This window comes from Bos indicus, chromosome 24, assembly GCF_029378745.1.
Source record: "Bos indicus isolate NIAB-ARS_2022 breed Sahiwal x Tharparkar chromosome 24, NIAB-ARS_B.indTharparkar_mat_pri_1.0, whole genome shotgun sequence".
Classification (NCBI taxonomy): Eukaryota; Metazoa; Chordata; class Mammalia; order Artiodactyla; family Bovidae; genus Bos; species Bos indicus.
The window spans coordinates 29,026,503-29,046,135 of NC_091783.1; the positions used below are offsets into that span (position 1 = coordinate 29,026,503).

A 19,633-nucleotide genomic window follows, 5' to 3' on the forward strand; every position below is an offset into this window, starting at 1 on the left:
TCACACCCTCACGCGCACGCCCGCCTTCTCCCCCGCCCCCTCCCCAGCTCCTTGATCTCGGTCTGTTTTATTACTCGTGGTGCGAGTCCCGCGGACTCCGCGGCCCGCTATTTGTCATCAGCTCGCTCTCCATTGGCGGGGAGCGCGGAGCAGCGGAGAAGGGGGTGGGGTGGGGAGGGAAGGGAAGGGGGTGGAAACTGCCTGGAGCCGTCTCTCCGCGCCGCTGTTGGTGCTGCCGCTGCCGCCGCCTCCGGCTCCTCGCTCGGCCCCTCTCCGCCTCCATGTGCCGGATAGTGGGAGCGCCGCGGACCCTGCTGCCGCTGCTGGCGGCCCTGCTTCAGGTACGCGGCGGTCCCCGCGGGCCGGGCCGCGGGCGGGGTGGGGCGGGCGGCGCCGGGTCCCTTTGTTCCCCGCGCCGCTGCGGGGCCGGGCTGCGCACCCGGGAAGGGAGGTGCCGCACCGCGCGGCCGGGAGCTGCGTAGACACGAGGCTCGGGCCGGGCGCCGGGGCAGGGCGCCCGGGGCTAGCCGGTCTCCCGCGCCTCTCTTGGCGGGTGCCCAAAGGGGCTGATCACGGTCTCCCACTGCCCCTGCGGGGGTCCAGCCAGCTCCCGGGGGGTGTCTCTAGGCAGCAGAAGGGTGAGCTAGGCTAGCACTCCGGTTTTGCAGTTTTCTACGCTTCTCACCCTTCGCGTAGCACTTTGCTCCAATTTTTTTTTTTTGTTTATTTCTGCAGGGATGGGTCTCGAGTTTGCAGTCGAAATTCTCACTCTGGTATCTTAGTTACGGGACTTGCCTCCACCCCACCTCATCCTGGCACCCGCGCGGCTCCCGGTGCCCGAGAGCTCCAGGGTCCTATTGTCTTTACCCCAGCGTCGAATTGCTGGCTATTTGTTTTCCTGCCCTTGCAATTTCCTCTGTCGGCCCTACCTGAAAAGAAAACCTCGCTCCCTTGCCCAGACGAGTCTACGCGGGTCCGCGCCTCCGCACCCAGGCCCTGGCCCCGGACGCCCCTTATCCCGCCGGGCGGGGAGAAGTTCCGTTACTTGGCTATTTTTCCTCTCCCTCTGTCCGGCTGCGTCTGCCCTGCGTGCGTGCTGGGGGCGCCTTGACCGGGAGCCTCCGCACTTTTCACGCCTTCGGGAGAGCGCCAATCAGCCTTTCCCTGGAATCGGTACCGGGAGGCTCCTCGGCGGCGGGAAGCACCTGCTCCAGGCAGGTCTCAGCCTCCCTCCCCACTCCGCGCGAGTCCCCAGCCCGGCCGAGCGTCCAACTTTCCCGCGGCGTCGGGCCAGAGGATGCCCCGAGGCCCCTCTTGGCCCGCCAGCGGGGTCTGGCGAAGGGAAGCCGCGCGCCGCGGCCAAGACCCCCTGTGCTGGGCGGGGTCCGGCCGGGGGTCCGGCTTCTGCCGCCGCGGGCGGTGGGGGCCCGAGGTGGCTGCGGGAGAGGGGCGTGCCCGCCCTCATAGCCTGAAGGGGTCTCGGGGGGAATCCGCCCCAGGGGGCCCCCAGCGCACCGCCAACGGCTGGGGGTGGCAGGCCGGCGACTGCTCCAAAAAGTGCGGGCGCGGTTCGGAAGTGCCGCTGCGCCCGGGGCGACCGGGGCAGGGACAGATAGTGCAGATCGCCGCTCTCCGTGGTCATCACGGGTCAGGGCCTGGCGCGCTCCGGCCGCGGGCGCCGGGGGCTGGACCGGACTGGCGCCCGCGGTCTCGCGCGCTCCCTCCCGCCGCCCCCTAGAGGGGTGTGGGCCGCGCCGAGCCCTGTCCATGGTGCGCCCGTTCCGCGCTCGCCTCCCCCGGGTCGCGCTCGCCTACTCTCAGGCTCTCTCCCTCCCACTGGCTCGCGGGCCGCCCAGGTCCCGCCGTTCCTTTCTCCTTTCTTGGGTTTCTCCTTTTGTTCTTTCCTCTCCTGCTGGTTTCTTTCTCTTCCCCTTCCCCCATTCGCCAGTCCGCCCCCCTCGGCTCTCTGCAGACGCTGGGGTTTCAGAACTGTTCCACTGGACATTTTTGGCCTCTGCACTTTTGGGGAGTGGATGGAATTTCTTCTTACTTGGGGGAGGAGACCTGCCAGTCACTTGCTAACAAAAGTACCTCCTGTTATAAAACCGCCCTTTATTCTTGGAGCGCACACTCCTCATTCTTTCACCTCCTGTCAGTTCATTTATTGTTTCTTCTTTTAAAATGGGGTTTATTGAAGAGGTTCGGCTGAAGGGGAGGAAGGAAAAAAGTGCTACTTCAAGTGTTTGAAGTTAAGGGGAAAACAAGATAAACTTAAGAATACTCACAGACATCAGATTTAAAAAACAAATACGTCGTAGATTAGAAAAATCTTGTTTTAAAAAACATGTTGTTTTGAACATCATACCATGGTCTTACTTATTTATAGGCAATTTTATAATAAATCCTAAGAGGTTCAGTCCAGCTCTGGATGGTATGCTCACTAACTTTTTGATCTGAAAGTAAGTTTTAATTGAATATTGTGCAGTGAAGTTAGGATAGGAGGAGACGTTTCTTGGTCACTAATAACCAATGGACTAATGGTTCATGGGACTAATCTGTGTACCACGGAACTATCTCATTTCCTCTTTGAGTCATCTGCTTTGAAACCAGGTGTGGATTTTGTAGGACATGTTCTTTTTTAAGCATTAAATATATATATAATTTATAAACGTCAAATCGTGCACTTCCCTTTTCTGTTGTATGTTCTTTCTCAGTTTCTTCCAGGCCAACCCGAGGTTGACTTTCAAAAACCTTGAGGAAAGGGGAGATTAAAACTTTGTCATCAAGTTATTTGGGTAATTCATGGGTATGAGTCAAGCAATAACACTGAGTGATTTACAAGGTCATTAGAAGTGGAAGCAGAGCAGTTCATGCAACAGGAGTTTTAGGGTTAAGTGTGCTATGTGGATTGTACACACCGAGATTGGAAATGACTGTTTGCTAATGGTCTGCTTTACATACTGGAATAACATAGATCTATCTGCAATGTGAAAATGGCCCCTCTGCACTCTGCAGTCATCTGCTTTTTAAAACTCTACCTTTTTTTTCAAGCTTCAAGCCAGACTAAGGAGTCTAAGAGTTTTAGAAAAAAGAATGAGTAAATTATCAGTTTAGATACTGAGTTGCCTTATTTTTTCAGACCAGTTAAAGAAGAATAATTAAATATTCAAAAGGACTTTATGCCTTTAATGAACTGAAGTGTTCTTTGTTTTACTTGGAACACTTTTTTTTCACTTTAAGAGAATCTTTACTAGTTGAGTTATTCTGTTACCTAGATTTACATAATTCTAGTCAATTTTGCATATTATGATATTCAGCTTTTAAGATTTTCTCTATTCTTGCTCATTTTAGCTTGAGGCATTAGCATTGTCCTCTAAAAAAGAAAAAAAAGCAGAATTTGAGCATTAAACTTCACTGATCAAGGGATATCACAAAGTTATGACAAGCTTTCCTTTCATACAAGTGACTTTCAAATCCTTAAATAGATATATCATCAAGGAAAAAAGATCAATTATACTTTTACTACCCATCCAGTCATGAATAGGTTAGAAGCTTGCTTTGTTTTTCTGGTTCTCATTTTAACTGCATAGCTCCATTATTCTATTTTAAATACATTTGTATGGATTATGAAACATCAAAGACATCACCCTAAGTTTCACAAATATTTTAGATTCTTAGTCTTATCACATAGATTTCTGCTTTCAATGCTGAATGAGGACCTATGAAAAAAGATGCACAAACCATATGTGATTTTCTCATATTAGGTATGGACTTTCATGGCATTAATTTCAATACATAAAATGTGGGGCGGAGGGGGGGAAGGCTTTGTTTTAGACTGGAAAATCTAGGATACCACAATCATTTTAAGAATAAAACATTTATGTATTCTCTATGTTTATTTGAATTTCAAGTTCCTTTGAGAGTAAGAATTAATTGGTATTCACAGTCTCTTCTCCTTTTGTGTATCTTTGCCCTTTTTAAAATTTCTGGCACATGGTCATTACTAACAGGTGTTGTTGTTGTTGTTTAGTTGTTAAGTTGTGTTCAACTCTTTTGCCACCCCCATTAACAGTAGCCTGCCAGGCTCCTCTTGTCCATGGAGTTTTCCAGGCAAGAATACTGGAGTGGGTTGCCATTTCCTTCTCCAGGGGATCTTCCTGACCCAGGGATTGAACCCACGTTTCCTGCCTTGCAGGTGGATTCTTCTACCACTGAGTCACCAGGGAAGCCCCCTTACTGACAGCAGTGCACTGCAAATGCACTAAATGCAACTTGAAACATAATTAGTGTATCCTAAGATATTATACGCATATCTTAAAATGATATAGATATACACACAAATTAAAATTACACGTAATTTTTTAGGCCTTAAGTGCAAGTTTAGAATTTACTTGCAGAGTATACTGTCATACTTTTATCAAAGTCTGCCCTGGCCTTCTAAAAGTTTGGACTGAGATTTTAAGGGGAAAGTCTTCTTAAATAGTTTGTATTTTTTACATGTAGAGATTGAGTTCTATTTAAAACAGATTTTTGGTGACCGTGTGTTGCGCCAGACTGTCCTTAATTTCCGTTTTCATTAAAAATCTTCAATTCTTAAATCTGTTGTGCCTCATTAAGCTTTAGGGTTATTAATCGGGAAATGTCAAGACTTAAACCAACAGTTAATCTTGCTTTAAAATGCCTTTTAAAGAAATCCTAAGTAACTCAAATCCCCATTCTATTTTCAAAGGGATAGTCTCAAGTTAGAAGAGTGATTTTAAAGAAAAATCAGCTGTTATTTAAGAAATGTAGTGTTTGTATCTACTTTCTATGGCTTTGCCTAAGTTGACATTATTCAAATTTGCTCTTTTGGCTCAAATACAAGAATTAATCAAGTTTAAGCACTGCACAGACTTGTGGTGAATTTTGTCCATCCGATAGGATAGATTTGGAATTTAGATTTTGTTATTTGAGTAATTATTTCACATCTGCCACGAGTACACCTTCTAGAATCTGTTTTCAAGTTGGGTTTAGAACTGTAAGTTGAAACATAATTTGTACCAACAAATCATTACGCCTCCCATTTCTGTTTGTTTTCTTCTACAAACTTACTTTTGTTTGAATTTTTCAGTTAATTTGAGCGGATGCTAGTCTTTGTGTATTTAACTAAATGTAGATAAGTTTTAAATTAAACAAACCTATTCATGCCAGGGAGGAAGAAGATACAGATAAATATTGTAGAAAAAGCTACATCTTCTACACATATAAAGTGATGAGTTTAAAGCAGGCAGAAGGTGAATTCAGGATCTAAATGGGACCTTTTGAAAAATGTGAACTTTATGGTTTTGTTACAATCAAGTTTTTAAGCTCTATTTTAGGTTGTGCGTGAATAAAGCTCAGTTCCTCCTTGTTACTGTCTTTAGGACCCAGAGTACTTCTTCTCTGAGCTTGCAACTGTATTTTACAGCACCCAGGCTCTTGGGTTGCATATATACACACACAGTATACATGTTTAGAACTCCACATACATGTCCCCTGCAATGTTTACCAGTTTGGCATGAACTATCAACTGATAGTTAACTGATAACTTTGTGTGTGTCATCCAAGGTGATGTGAGCACTGAGAGTAAATAATACCTTTGTTCTGGGCAAGTGAGCTGCCCTGACATAGTGTGAAGGGCAAGAGCGAGGGTCAAGGGCAGGAAGCCTGAGGTTCTAATCTGGTCCAGATGTAGTTTAGTCTCTTAAACTCTGCTGACCTCATTTTCCTCAATAATAAAACCATAGGCCTGGTTGGATTAGTTGATCTCTAAGGGACTCTCTAGTTCTGTGACTCTTGGGGCTGCTTAAAATATCCCAAAATGATTCTTTTCAAAGACTTTGGAATGACTTTAATTTTTAACCTGAAATGCAGGGATTTTCAGGTACTCAGAGGACTGAGTATGCTTTTTGAGTACTGTTGACAGTAGTTTATTATATATGATAATATGTCATTCAGCACTAAGAATATAGCCCTTTTGGATGAACCTAGAGATTATCATATTAAGTGAAGTAAATCAGAGAACAATGTCATATGAGACCTCTTATATGTGGAATCTAACAAAATAATACAGATGAACTTATTTACACAGCAGAAATAGATGCACTTAGAAAGTACACTTACAGTTTTGAAAGGGCAAAGGGTTGAGGGATAAATTAGGAGTGGGATTAAGAGATAACATACTACTATATATAAAACAGATAAACAACAAGGACCTATTAGTAGACCTATCTCTACTGATAGGCTTCTCTATATAGCATAGGGAACTATATTCAGTATCTTGTAATAACCTATTAGGGAAAAGAATCTGAAAAAGAAATGTACTTATGTTTAACTGAATCACTTTGCTGTACAGCTGAAACTAACACTTTGTAAATTAAAAAAAAAAAAAAAAAACTTTTTAAAAAAAGAATATGGCGCCTTGACCTAGCAAGTTCTTCTCTAGTCACTTTTACAGATATGTTTGTATTCGTGATATATATGTGATATTTACAAATATAGGTATATGCATTGAGGCACTGTTTATAATTGCAAAAGATCGGATTAGATGACCCTCTGAAAGTCCATCAGTAGAGACTGATTTAATAAATTATGGAGTAATATGCAGTCAGATTTGAGAACCTCTGGTTACAGTCAAGAAAATTATTGTTAAGCCACCTAATGTTTTTGGCATACTCAGGTACCTAGAAAAGATTCAGGTTAGGACCACTGAAATCATCAGTGGGATTTCAGGGCCTCGGAATGAAGAAGAGTTGGATGTAGACCACAGATAGAAGCTATTGCTGAATAGAAAATTAAGCACAGTAGAAATAAGATGAAGATGACCTATGAGAACATCCTGAAGTTGAGTTGAGAACAGCCTGTAGTAGGCTGAGCTTATAAGTAAATTCAAGAAAGATTGGCTAAATATAACGTGTAGTTATGTAATAGTTTCCATGTTGTATCATGAAGTGACCACACTATGCTGAGTTAACCACCTGAGAGATTATACTGGCTGGTTAACCCATCATGATATTTCTTCCATTCTCTTGACTGACTGAATATTTAATTTTTCATCTGTTCTGATAGTGAAAAAGTTATCTAAAGTAGACTTTACCTAAACCTAGAACTTGAGATTCAGAAAAACATTTAGTGTTAGAGTCGGATGTTTTGGTCTACACTCTCCAGTAAGGAAGCTATTGAACTTGGGTTTTTCCCAAGTAGCATTGGGAGAATTAGTGGGGTTTTAAAACAGCTTGAGTCATTTAAAAGGAGGTGCTATTATAAATACAATATGGCATTCATAATCGAGTGACTTGGAGAAGTGTTTGATCCATGATCCATTCTTAAATTTTCTTTTACAAAATATACCTGCCTATGCCACTTCAGTACTCTTGCTTGGAAAATCCCATGGACGGAGGAGCCTGGTGGGCTGCAGACCATGGGGTCGCTAAGAGTTGGACATGACTGAGCGACTTCACTTTCACTTTTCACTTTCATGCATTGGAGAAGGAAATGGCAACCCACTCCAGTGTACTTGCCTGGAGAATCCTGGGGACGGGGAAGCCTGATGGGCTGCCGTCTATGGGGTTGCACAGAGTCGGACACTGCTGAGGCGGCTTAGCAGCAGCAGCAGCAGCAGCATACTACTATATATTATAATTTTAGTATTATTTTTATGTTAATTTAAAAAATTAACTTGACCATAGCATGTTTATGTACAATCATATATTTTTATGGTTGTAGTTTTAATATTTGCTTTTGTGTTTTTAAAAAAAAATTGTACTTGATATTCATCATTTAAAACTTTTATATGGAGTTTCCATACCCCAATGCTGATATATAATTTAATGTTTTGTTGGATTAAAGAATTAGTAAAAAAGAAAAAAAATAAAAAGTTAAAGGATCATAATTTGGAATCTTTGTTCCAGAAATTATTGGAACTGAAAATGTGACATGACTCTTTTATCCTTATTATTAAAATAAGTTTTGAGATTATTCAATGTTCTTCTGTTGCCTTAGTGTTGAAATTTGTAAAATTTTGGAAAAGGGAAATCTAAATTGTAGGGACAGGAAATAGTTTAATGGTTGTTTGGGGCTGGACATGGAGACAAAAGATTGGTTACAAAGGCGCAGGAGGTAATTTGGGGGGGGTGACAGAAATGTTCTAGATCTTGATGGTAATGGGTTGATGAATGTATACTTTTTGAAACTCTTTGAACTGTACTCTTAAAATGGGTGCATTTTTATTGTATGTAAATTATACCACAGTAAAATTGGTTAAAAAATAAATGATTCACACATTAAAAAAAAAAGTATCTAAATTCATATTATTACTTCCAGTAAGGATTCTAAGAAATGCCTTTTCAGTGTTTTATTTTTTTTCCCCAATAGTCAATTCGAAGACTTTTAACAGTTTATTTTTAGTAATAGTCAGTAGGTCATTCATATAACTCAAAAAAGCACATAACACCAAATAAAACTACTTGAAACTTCAGATAATTTGCTGCCATCTCTTCAAATCTTTTTTTTTAAAAACAGTGTCTGGTATAATAATACAAAACCTTAAGGATAAAATATTTTTAATTTCAGGGAAGAAACTAGTAAATTACCTTACTTAATTATTTCCATAACCTTGTGACATAAATAAATAAATAAATAAAACCTTGTGGTTTTATTCCCATTTTATAGAGATGATGAAAGAGAAAGTCAGACAGTCTGAGTATTTATTGTGAGAATCCTGAGTGGAATGATATCTCTTTATAGCAGAGTTAAGCCTGACTGCAAAGCCCATGGTTTTCTCCTTCTACCAGGCTGGGATGCTTTTAATTTGATATTCAGGGAAAAATTCCACAGTAGAAGGAAATTTCAGTTCCTCACGACTGAGTTTATAAGATTTTTGTAAAGTAGTTAACTTTTGAGCTTCATTCTTTAATTTTGACCTTAAATATTTTATTTTGACATTTGAAACCAAAATTTAATACTTGGTTAAGATTTTCATTATATATATATTTCTTTTTTTCCTTAGAGAAGAAAAAATAATTCCAGGTAAAGGATTTATAATCATTTTCATGATGTTCTTCAAATTGTCTTCATCAACAAATAATGTGTTGATAAGTACTCAAAAAATAATTTTTGAATGCATTTTGGAACTTAAAATACTTTGTAAGAGCCACAAAAACCTGACCCAACCCACATTTTTTGTGTTTGGGGTTTTTTGTGTGTGTTGTTTTTTTTGAAACTGTGTCTGTTTAGTGTTCTTTTCTTTATAAAAGTACATGCAAGAGATTCTATCATTAAGTAGTAAAATATTTTAATGTTTCATGGCAGGTTTTCCATGTTTGAATAGTTTGAATTACCTTTTCTCCCACAAATGAAATTAGTTGGCATCTTTTAAAAATATAGATGCCCACACCTACAACAAGTTTATGGGACTGTTTTGTGGGGTTACTGAGTACCCACTGATTTGTTTGCTGCCCAGAAAGCCTAGAACTGTTTTTTTTTTTTTTGTAACTTGACCTATTGTTGGTGGGTGGATACACTTGGCTTGACTGTAATTGCAAACTAAATGTCTCTTAGTTGGGTCAGGGAGCTGTTAAAGCGAACTCTGAAATAAATGACTTAAAAAAAGCATTAAATTTATGAAGTTTGAAGAATATGATATAATCCCTTTGCTTAACACAAATCTTTAATAAACCAGAGGCTGTGACCACTTTAATTTTTTTTTTTCTTTTGTTGTCTTAATTGGTTAACACAACAGTTCAAAGTCTGCAGTTCATTCTTTATGGCTTTCCGGTCCAGTAAGTAAAGAAAAGTGTGTTTTCTGCAACCAAAGTATTAGGCTTTCACAGCTCCTTTGGTACCAACAAGAGCATCTCCAAGATTAGGTTTTCATGTCTTCTCATATTTCAGGGAATTCAGAATTTAAATTTCACACACTCATACTCAGCCTTTATGGAAATAACAGATGTGTATAGGACCGTGCTGAGTGTTCATTAATTGATCATAGTATTGAATCAGTGCTCAGTTAAGACACAGCATTTCCAGCATCCCAGGGACACCCTCTTCAATTTTAACCATCCCTTCAGTGGCAACTATATGTTGTCCAGTGACTGAGTCGTGTCCGAATCTTTGTGACCCCATGGACTGCAGAACACCAGGCTTCCCTGTCCTTCACTGTCTCCCAGAGTTTGTACAAATCCATGTCCATAGAGTCAGTGATGCCATCCAACTTCTAATAGCAGAGATCAGTTTAGCTTATCCCCATATTTTATGAAGTCATCCACTATATACTGTTTTGTACTTTTCACTCAATTTGTAGAATTGTCTGTGTATGTGTGTCTTATGTCTTTTTTAATAGTCACAAGGTTAGGAAAGGCTTCTGGATGCTATGGAAGTATCTGGGAGGTTGAGGAAGGTGAAAACTGATTTAAAAGCAACAATAAAAACAGGCCATTTCATTGCATCTAAAGGTCACTTGAATGTTTACAGTGGTTTGTGGTGTCAAACCATGAAAAAACTTTTGTGGATTTTCCTATCTAGATATCTTCTCCTGCAGTTCTGGTAAATTGGCAGTGTTGCTTCAGCCAAAAGCTGAAGACGTTTGGAATTTAGTAAGTTACACCTTTTCTTGCCCTTCCCTTTTTATCAGAAGGAAGGTAGAGACAAAACACTCAGGATCTTTTGGATTTGACATGTTCATGCGGAAGATTTCGGTGTTAAGACTAATCTTTGCAGCAATGCTTCTTAATACTCTGAGCTTCCTAGTGACCCACTTCTCAAGGAGGCCCTACCCAGATTTATTTTTACCTAAAAAAGTTTCAGTTGGGGGTTACAATACCACGGACTCCTCGTTTTCCAGAAGGTTGGTGCATCTTTGGGGATAGTTGATCCTCTTCTGTGTCTGTGTAGCCTTTTTAAAGATCTTAGAGGTTGCCATGAAGGATACAGAGCTCCATATTTGTCCCAAGTGCCTTCTTTCTGGAGGCCTTTTCTCTCCATGTATAATATTTGTTGAGTAGACCTAGAATCTAGGTGGAGGAGTCCATGTATAAGGATGAGGACTAAAGGATCCACATCCTGAGGTAATGGCCCAGCAGGGTTTGTTTGCTTCAAGGAAGCTCTGATTTATTTATGTTTGTACACGAGTGGACTTTGGGCTTCCCGGGTGACATAGCAGTAAAGGATCCTCCTGCCAATACAGGAGATGCAAGCGATGCAGATTCAATCTCTGAGTCAGGAAGATCCTCGGGAAAAGGAAATGGAGACCCACTCCAATATTCTTGCCTCGGAAATCCCATAGACAGAGGAGCCGGGTGGGCTACAGTCCATGGGATTGCAGAGTTGGACGCAACTGAGCAACCAGGCACACACACACACACATAGGAGTGTGTGTTTATTTTTCAGTGTTTAAAAAGATTGTACCCTTTGTATGACTTTAGCTTATTGATACCTGTTTGGTATTTCACTTGTATTTAACCCTTGCAAACAGTTTTCTACCATAAAAGCAATTGTATACATATAGTGTTTATGTTTTCAGCATTAAATTTTACTTACAGTTCTTTTTTGTTTGACAGATAACTAAGAACATTTGGGGAGACTAGCATAGCCATTAATTTAATTTTCCAGTTGATTCATAGCTGAGTACCTTGTAAATGAAACTGAATTAAATCTATGATTTGGTTTATGGTCTTCCCCTTTATTAGAGGCTGTCTTGATGGAACTTTGTTTAAAAGGGAGATAGTGGTATATTTGAATGTAGATAACAATGGATTATAGATGGATGGCATATAACATTTTATGGCCTAGAGTAAAAGCATTTTGAAACACAGTGAGATAACTTTTTCTAGTGTTTTTGTGTATGTAATGGGTTTGTCAAGAATTGTTCACATTCTGATATCTTATTTGCTGGTTCTTCATAATTAAAATAAGAGACGGCAACGGCAACCCACTCCAGTACTCTTGCCTGGAAAATCCCATGGGTGGAGGAGCCTGTTAGGCTGCAGTCCGTGGGATCTCGAAGACTTGGACATGACTGAGCGACTTCACTTTCACTTTCCCCTTTCATGCATTGGAGAAGGAAATGGCAACCCACTCCAGTGTTCTTGCCTGGAGAATCCCAGGGACCGGGGAGCCTGGTGGGCTGCCGTCTATGGGGTCACACAGAGTCGGACACGACTCAAGTGACTTAGCAGTAGCAGAGGGCCTTGCTTTATTTTTCTCCCCAGAATTGATGCATATAACACACACAGAGTAACAGGTGGGTGGCTGTCTTTTATCAAATAAAATTTCTGTTTTTCTCAACAGAAATGCTTTCTTTACTAAGTGCGAGTTGCCGTAGAGTTTTGGGTGTCTGTTTTTCTCTCTCTGATTGTGCTAGGGAGGCAGTGTGTAGTGGTTAAGAATGTTGACTCGGGCTGGATGGCCTGTTTTGGGGTCCCTGGTTTTGACACCAGGTTGTGTGAGCCTGGACAGCACATGTGGCATTTCTATCTCGCCGTACATCCGTTTGTAAAATGGGGATAATAAGTAGTATCTGTCATAAGGTTGTTAGGAAGAGTAAGTGGGCTGATATATCTACATCATTTAGAAAAGTGCTTTCATATGGTAAACAAGATGTAAGATCTTTAATTGAAGATTTGGGGGCATAGTCATTACCCTTGTTTTACACAAACATAATCAAGGAGTAGTTTAATTATTTGACTGAGTTTGAGTACTTGATATGTTCAAAGCTCTCTTCTGTGTTCCAGTGGGATAACTCATCATCCTCTGCATGGGAGGCTGCCAGTGCGCCTTAGACCACATGCAGAAGCCACAACTGAAGGACACATATTTTAACATTCCTCCTTCAGTTTTAACAGATGTTGCCTAAGCTGATACAATTAGGGAAAGGGATTAATCTATATGGAGTGTTATTCTGCCAGCAGTTTGATTTGGGAATTACAGGTAATAAAACAGGAGCTATTCTGGTGTCTTCCAAGTCTGCCTCTTTGCTTCTGTGATGTAAGTTTTTTAAAAGATTAAAAAAAAAATTTTTTTTTAACACCAAAACCATTTTGTGTTGAGGTATAGCCGATTAACACTGTTATGATAGTTTCGGGTGAACACTGAAGGGACTCAACCGTACATATATAGTTATCCATTCTCCCCCAGTACCCCTCCCAACTCGGTCTTTTAATTCTTTAGTGTTCTGCTGTGGACACAAGTGTGTATTGGTGTATGTGTGTGTGTTAAGACTAGCCTGGAACCAGAGTAAGTTATTTAGTCTCTGAATGCTTTTAACATGATAACTCAGTGGAGACTAGAGAGTTGAGGGTATTCTTATCATATACTGTTGATGCAAGTACAGAATTTACGAAAACAGAGTAAAGATAGATTTATTGTTCTTGTAGATTCTGGTGATTTATTGATGATTAGATGCAGAAACTGTTGCATTTAGCTTAGTTTCATTCTGTCTTAATAATATTGCATCATTTTTGAGTAATTACTATGTGCCAGACACTGTTCTAAGTACTTAGTTGTGTTCACTCATTTAATTTGCAAGAAAGTTGTACCTATTTACAAAAGAAGAGAGCAAAGCACAGGTTAAACTGAGGCGCCCAAAGTTATTTTGTTAAGTGATGGAGTGAGTGAAAGTCATTCAGTTGTGTCCTACTCTTTGTGACCACATGGGCCCGACAGGCTCCTCTGTCCATGGGATTCTCCAGGCAGGAGTACTGGAGTGGGCAGCCATTCCCTACTCCAGGGGGAGCTTCTGGACCCAGGGATCAAACCGGGGTCTCCTACATTGCAGGCAGATTCTTTAGCATCTGAGCTAAGTGATGGAGCTAGGATGCAAATGCCAGCAGCCTGATGTCTGAGCCTGTGTTCCTAGTTTTGGTGTTTATTTGAATGGAGGTAAAAATATGAAGGCAAGATTGACTTTTTAAAACAACTTTTTCTGTTGTAAAATGTGGTACATGTAGAGGAGTATATAAACCATATATGCAGTTTAAATAGTAATTAAAGTATACAAAATATGTCAATACAACTACTAGACAGGTTGAGAAATAGAATATTACTGGTGCCTTGGAAGTTTCCAGAGTACTGTTCCCATTTCCTTCCTTCCTCCCAGACATAACCGTTATCTTCATTTTTGTGGTAATTATTAATTGATTTTCTTTATAGTCATATCATCTGTGTATATATTCCATTTACATATTAAGTTTCATATATACTAATATATGTAAATACATAGAAGTGTGTTTACATATAGAGACATGTTTATGTAAATGTATATATCATGCATCTATGTGGAAATGTACTGTGTATATGTGTGTATGTATGTATATGTATGTATGTATATGTGTATATATAAAAATATCTGGTCCACCAACACCACGTACATATTTTTCTTTTTCCATAACTTAGTATACATGTTCTTGTTAAGTTTTAACATTTTTTAACAATATGGTGGACTGCATAATGGTATCTCTTTTGGGGCTCAATTTGCATTCTTTCGGTTACCAAGGAGATAGAGATTGTTTTTGTATGTCTTCTGGTCTTTCGTCCTCCTTGAGTTGTCTATATGAACCCTACCTCACGAAGTTTGTAACTCATCTGTACCTTGGCTTTGCGACTTGTTGCCCACTCTCTTTGCCTAACACTTTCAATCATGGCTTGTGTGGTATCTTTCCAAGCAGTGTGGTTTCTGGATAGCTAACTCATGTGATTAAATCTAATATTTGAGGAGTGCTAACTATGTGCCAGGCCAGGTAGTCTGCCTGCATTGTCTCATATAATCTTCTCTGAAGATTACTTATCTCATGTCCCTGAGATAAGTCGGCATTGTTATCATTATCCATTTTACAGCAGTCTGAATGCAGCCTGGCTTAACCCATTCACCCAAAGGCACACCTCCCAGGGCTTGTGCAGTATTCTCCCTGGTGACAGTCAGGTCCTCAGAATCTCTGAGAGCTGACCCAGTGGGCGGAAGATATATCTTTCTATTCAAGATTTTATAGGATTGCAGCCTGGAGGAGAATTTGGACTTTAGAATGAAGGCTTCAAGGGGTCTCCATTCCTGGATCAACCTTTGGACTTATGAATGGGAAAATCTAACATTGAGCCAGAATTAGGATAGGCTACCAGTCGGAGAAGGCAGTGGCACCCCACTCCAGTACTCTTGTCTGGAAAATCCTGTGGACTGAGGAGCCTGGAAGGCTGCAGTCCATGGGGTCGCTGAGGGTCGGACAGGACTGGCAACTTCACTTTCACTTTTCACTTTTATGAATTGGAGAAGGAAATGGCACCCCACTCCAGTGTTCTTGCCTGGAGAATCCCAGGGACGGGGGAACCTGGTGGGCTGCCGTCTATGGGGTTGCACAGTGTCGGACATGACTGAAGTGACTTAGCAACCATGAAGTGGGCTTCCCCCTATGGCTCAGCGGTAAAGAATCTGCCTGCAATGCAGAAGATGCAGGTTCCATCCTTGGGTTGGGAAGGTCCCCTGGAGGAAGAAATGGCAACCTGCTCCAGTATTGTTGCCTGAAAAATTCCATGGCTAGAGCAGCCAGACGGGCTACGGTCCATGGGAAGGCGATGAGTCAGATACTACTGAGCATTCACACACAGACCCTGTAAGTAGGTAATCCCATCTGTGGCCAAACACCCCCCTAGTGGTGATTTTAAGAGATACAAGTAATTGATGAGTGGTTGACAGTGCTGTGAATTGCAATTTTTCTTGACCTCAAGCTGGCTTGGCTTAGAACTGTAGACACCCAGTAAGGCAGAGACACATGTGATTCTGTTCCCAGGACTTGGGCTTCTCTGAGCACTTGTAGAGGCTTGGTGGTCTAATCTTGGACCCTCATCATCCAGCCATCCTGGTGGACTTGCTTGCGGCCCTGCTGGTGATACAAGGATGTTATTTGTCCTGGCTTCTTTTTGATCTTTAGCCTTGGCCATTACTGAGTATTCAGTAATGTTGAGATTTTGTAGGTTATTTTGGGGCCTGTAAAGAGACCCTAATAAATAATTCTTCTTATCCATACAGGTTCTAAGACGAATCAGTAGGTGTGCTCAGTCGCTAAGTCGTGTCTGACTCTTGGTGACCCCATGGACTCTAGCCGCCCAGGCTCCTCTGTCCAAGGGATTCTCTAGGCAAAAATACTGTAGTGTGTAGCCATTTCCTTCTCCAGGGGATCTTCCCGACCCAAGGATTGAACCTGGGTCTCCCACCTTTGGGGCAGATTCTTTACCAATCTGAGCCACCAGAGGAGCCCAGAGGACCAAAGTGCAACCTTTATTAGTGACCAAGACAAGGATGGAGAATGTGGTTTAAATACTTTGGATTTCTGACTTAATACCCTGCCTGCTCCCAGCCTCCCATCTTTAACACTGCTAGATGAAGACTAGCCTCCCACCTATGGAACCTGCTCTTGCAGTGCACCCACAGCCTAGCAACATCTGCACTATGGAGAGAGGCTGGGCTCCCAAAAGGAAAAAGAGGTGAAGAAGGGGCCAGGCTCTGTATGCCCAGTCATTTCATCTAAACTGGCCAGAAAGGTTGACAGAGATCAGGAGTGGTGTGGCTTGTGTAGCTCCTCTCCATGGAAGGTGGGGAGTCAGGGCTCCACTAAACCTTCTGCAGGGTTTGGATTAACCATGGAAGGTATGTTCTTTACTCATCAAGTGTGTGCTCATCCAGAAGAGGGGCAGTCATCCGCAGAGGGGGAGACGGACTCTCTCAGGACTGTCTTGCTCTCAGCCTCTTGAAGTTTTAAAAGATCAATAGCTTTACTATAGAGAGAGTACTATATCTTGACTTTATAGACAGTCCTTCTCCAGGGGCTCTTCCCAACCCAGGAGAGGAAATGGCAACTCACTCTAGGAAACCCTATGGACGGAGGAGCCTGGTGGGCTACAATCCATAGGGTCTCGAAGAGTCGACAGACACGACTGAGCACACGAGCACTTAATAGAAAGTCTTCAAACCTAACTGGGTGGTCACAGCAGCCTGAGCACACCTCGGAGATATTACGTGTTATATTCTAGAGCACTGCAATAAAGCAAATATATAGTCAGTGGAATCACCAATTTTTCTTGAAGGAGTTTTCCTAGGTGACATTATGACCTTAGAGCCTATTCTTAAATGTCCCGAGATAGGAAGCAGGTGACATCTGAGGGAAGGACTCCCAGTGGGTGGTGAGAACCTTCCCTGGTTGAGTCTTTCCCTCTTGCTAATCGGGTTAAACCTCTTGTCTGTAAGTCGTGACCTTTGAGCTAAGCACTCAGTTCAAAGGGAAAATGAAGACTTAACAGAGATCAAATATGCTGGATGAGAAGGCAGGGAACCTCAAAATGGGATCACCACCAAGGGGTATTTCTGACCTTGCACATAGGTGGCAGCTCTCAAATGCCAGCTTTCTGAAAGAGAACCAAGAATACACAGGTGGATCTCCTCCCCACCCCCCCTAGGTAAATACAAAATGCTAAATTTAACCTCCCCCAGGGAGCCACTCCCAGATGAGCTTTGCAGCCAGTGCATTCAGACCTCCTACCTGGCCTCCAGCTGTGAGCCCCTCGAGACTCTCAGCCCAGTGCTGTCCCCCGTGTGGGTGCCATTGGGTGGGTGGCCGGGGGACACACTGTCTTGGGAGCATGTGTTTTCCATCTCTCACCACCTGCTGTGCAGTTGCTTTGGCCAAAAAAGGCCATCTGCAGGGGAAGATTTCTCCTTAGTTTGTAAAGACTGGTCCAGACCACTTGGTGGAGGCGGAGCCTTGAGCCTGTGACCAAGGGCCAAGAAGTGGAGAAGCGCCTTCTTGGTCTCTGAGTGCAGGGCAGAATTAGAAGTGGACGATCCATGCTGCCCTCCTTGACCTGTCATTCATAATTTAAAGTGAGAACTTCCCTAGGGCTCTTGAATTCACTGCCATTTAAAAATAGCAAATAGTGTTCTGCTCACTCGTCTTTAGGCTGGAGATGGTGAAAGAATCCCCTTTTTCTGTGCTTCGGCGGTCTCTGCTCATTCATGGCCACCTCACTGTGTCCTGAGCTGTCTCAGGCCTTTCCCAAGGCTGTTCTGCTTCAGTCCTTACCCAAAGGCCTTTGCCCCTTGGCTGGGGTCACCCAGTGGCCCGTCTCCTTGGCCTTCCCTGAAGTCTACTGTCTTTGTTCTGGGTCCCAGCTCTGTAAACAGCCGCTTTCCTGGAGAATAACCACCATGAGTTGTGGTCACACATCAAGATCAAAATACCCTGTGGTTTAGGAATTAAAGCCTTTTGATGTTAAAAGCTACCTGCCCACCTATAAAAACCCACCACACAGCACAATCAAGGCTGTAAACCACCAAGTTAAAAAACAGACAGGGCCCTAGGAAAGCACCCTTTCTCCTCTGCCCAGAGCCCCAGAACCTCTGAGACTGTTTTCTTCTCCAACATTGGATTCTTTTTTCACTCTTTCTCAAGGTCTCCAATTCGTACACCAAGTCTCTGCAGGGGCGCAGTAAGTAAGACCTTTCTTCCCTGTACCAAGTTCTGAACTGAATGAAAGAGAAGCCAGAAGAGTCAACAATTCTGAAAGGGAAAATCTCCCCATGGTTTTGATAAGATCTGGTTTGGAGGACATGGCCTTTATCCTTGGGCTTGTCTCTTGTCAATGTTGAACCCCAGAATTCCACAGCCAGGCTCACTCCGTTGCAGGTGATGCTGAACCCCCCTCCCCCACAAGTGCTGCCAGGGATCCATGAACTCCCAGCATGGAAAATGAGATCACCACGCTTGTTTTCTGTGGGCCTGCAACTCCCAGGTGGGAGGAGTAGGGGCCAGAGCTGGGCACCAGCTGCCCAGATTGTTCTTTCGAATTCAGCCTTCAGATAAGTTCAGTTTATCCCTCTCCTCTCTAGAGCAGCAATTCACACTTTTCTTGGTCACAGGACCCTTTTCCACTTAAAAAAAAAATCATTAAGTGCCCTAATGAGTTTCTATAATGCGGGTAATATCTATCGTTGTTTAGCATATTAGAAATTAAACTGAGGAAATTGTATCGATTTAATTCATTTAAACGTATTAAACCCATTACCTATGTAACACAAAGACCAATTTATATGAAAAATATAACTATATTTTCCAAAACAGAGCAGCGAAATTAGTAGGAAGAGTAGCATTGTGCTTTTATATTTTTGCAGATCTCTAGTCTGGCTTAATAGAAGACAGTGGGTTTCCGGTACCTGCTTCTGCATTTACTCTGTGAAGGTATCTCACCCTTTAGAAACTCCACTTTACACTCATGAGAATATGCATGCAGGCATGCTAAGTCACTTCAGTCATCTGCGACCCTATGGACTGTAGCCTGACAGACTCTTCTGTCCATGGGATTCTCCAGGCAAGAATATTGGAGTGGGTTGCCATGCCCTCCCAACCCAAGAGTCAAACCCACGTCTCTTACATCTTCTGCAATGGCAGGCAGGTTCTTTACCACTAGCGCCACCTGGGAAGCCTGGAAGAGGTGAGAGAATTAGAAAAGTAGAATTCTTCCCACATGGAAAGAAGCTTCGAGAAGGGAAGAAGCAGTCCCCATCTATGGGTTATACAGTGCGGTTGTTCAAAGACCAGACATAAACTACTCAAGATAACCTTAGGTGGAAAAAAGGCTA

The 19,633-nt window shown here is 42.5% G+C and overlaps 1 protein-coding gene across 1 annotated transcript in view; it reads left to right on the top strand.

The window, feature by feature from the left end:
- The first annotated feature begins 43 nt into the window (after positions 1 to 43).
- The window catches only part of CDH2 (cadherin 2), a 248,192-nt gene continuing 228,602 nt past the window's right edge, over positions 44 to 19,633 (top strand). Inside the window, exon 1 of the mRNA XM_019986910.2 lies at positions 44 to 341. Coding sequence (XP_019842469.2) covers positions 282 to 341 — 60 coding nt within the window. The 5' untranslated portion in view covers positions 44 to 281. The remainder of the gene's footprint in view (positions 342 to 19,633) is intronic.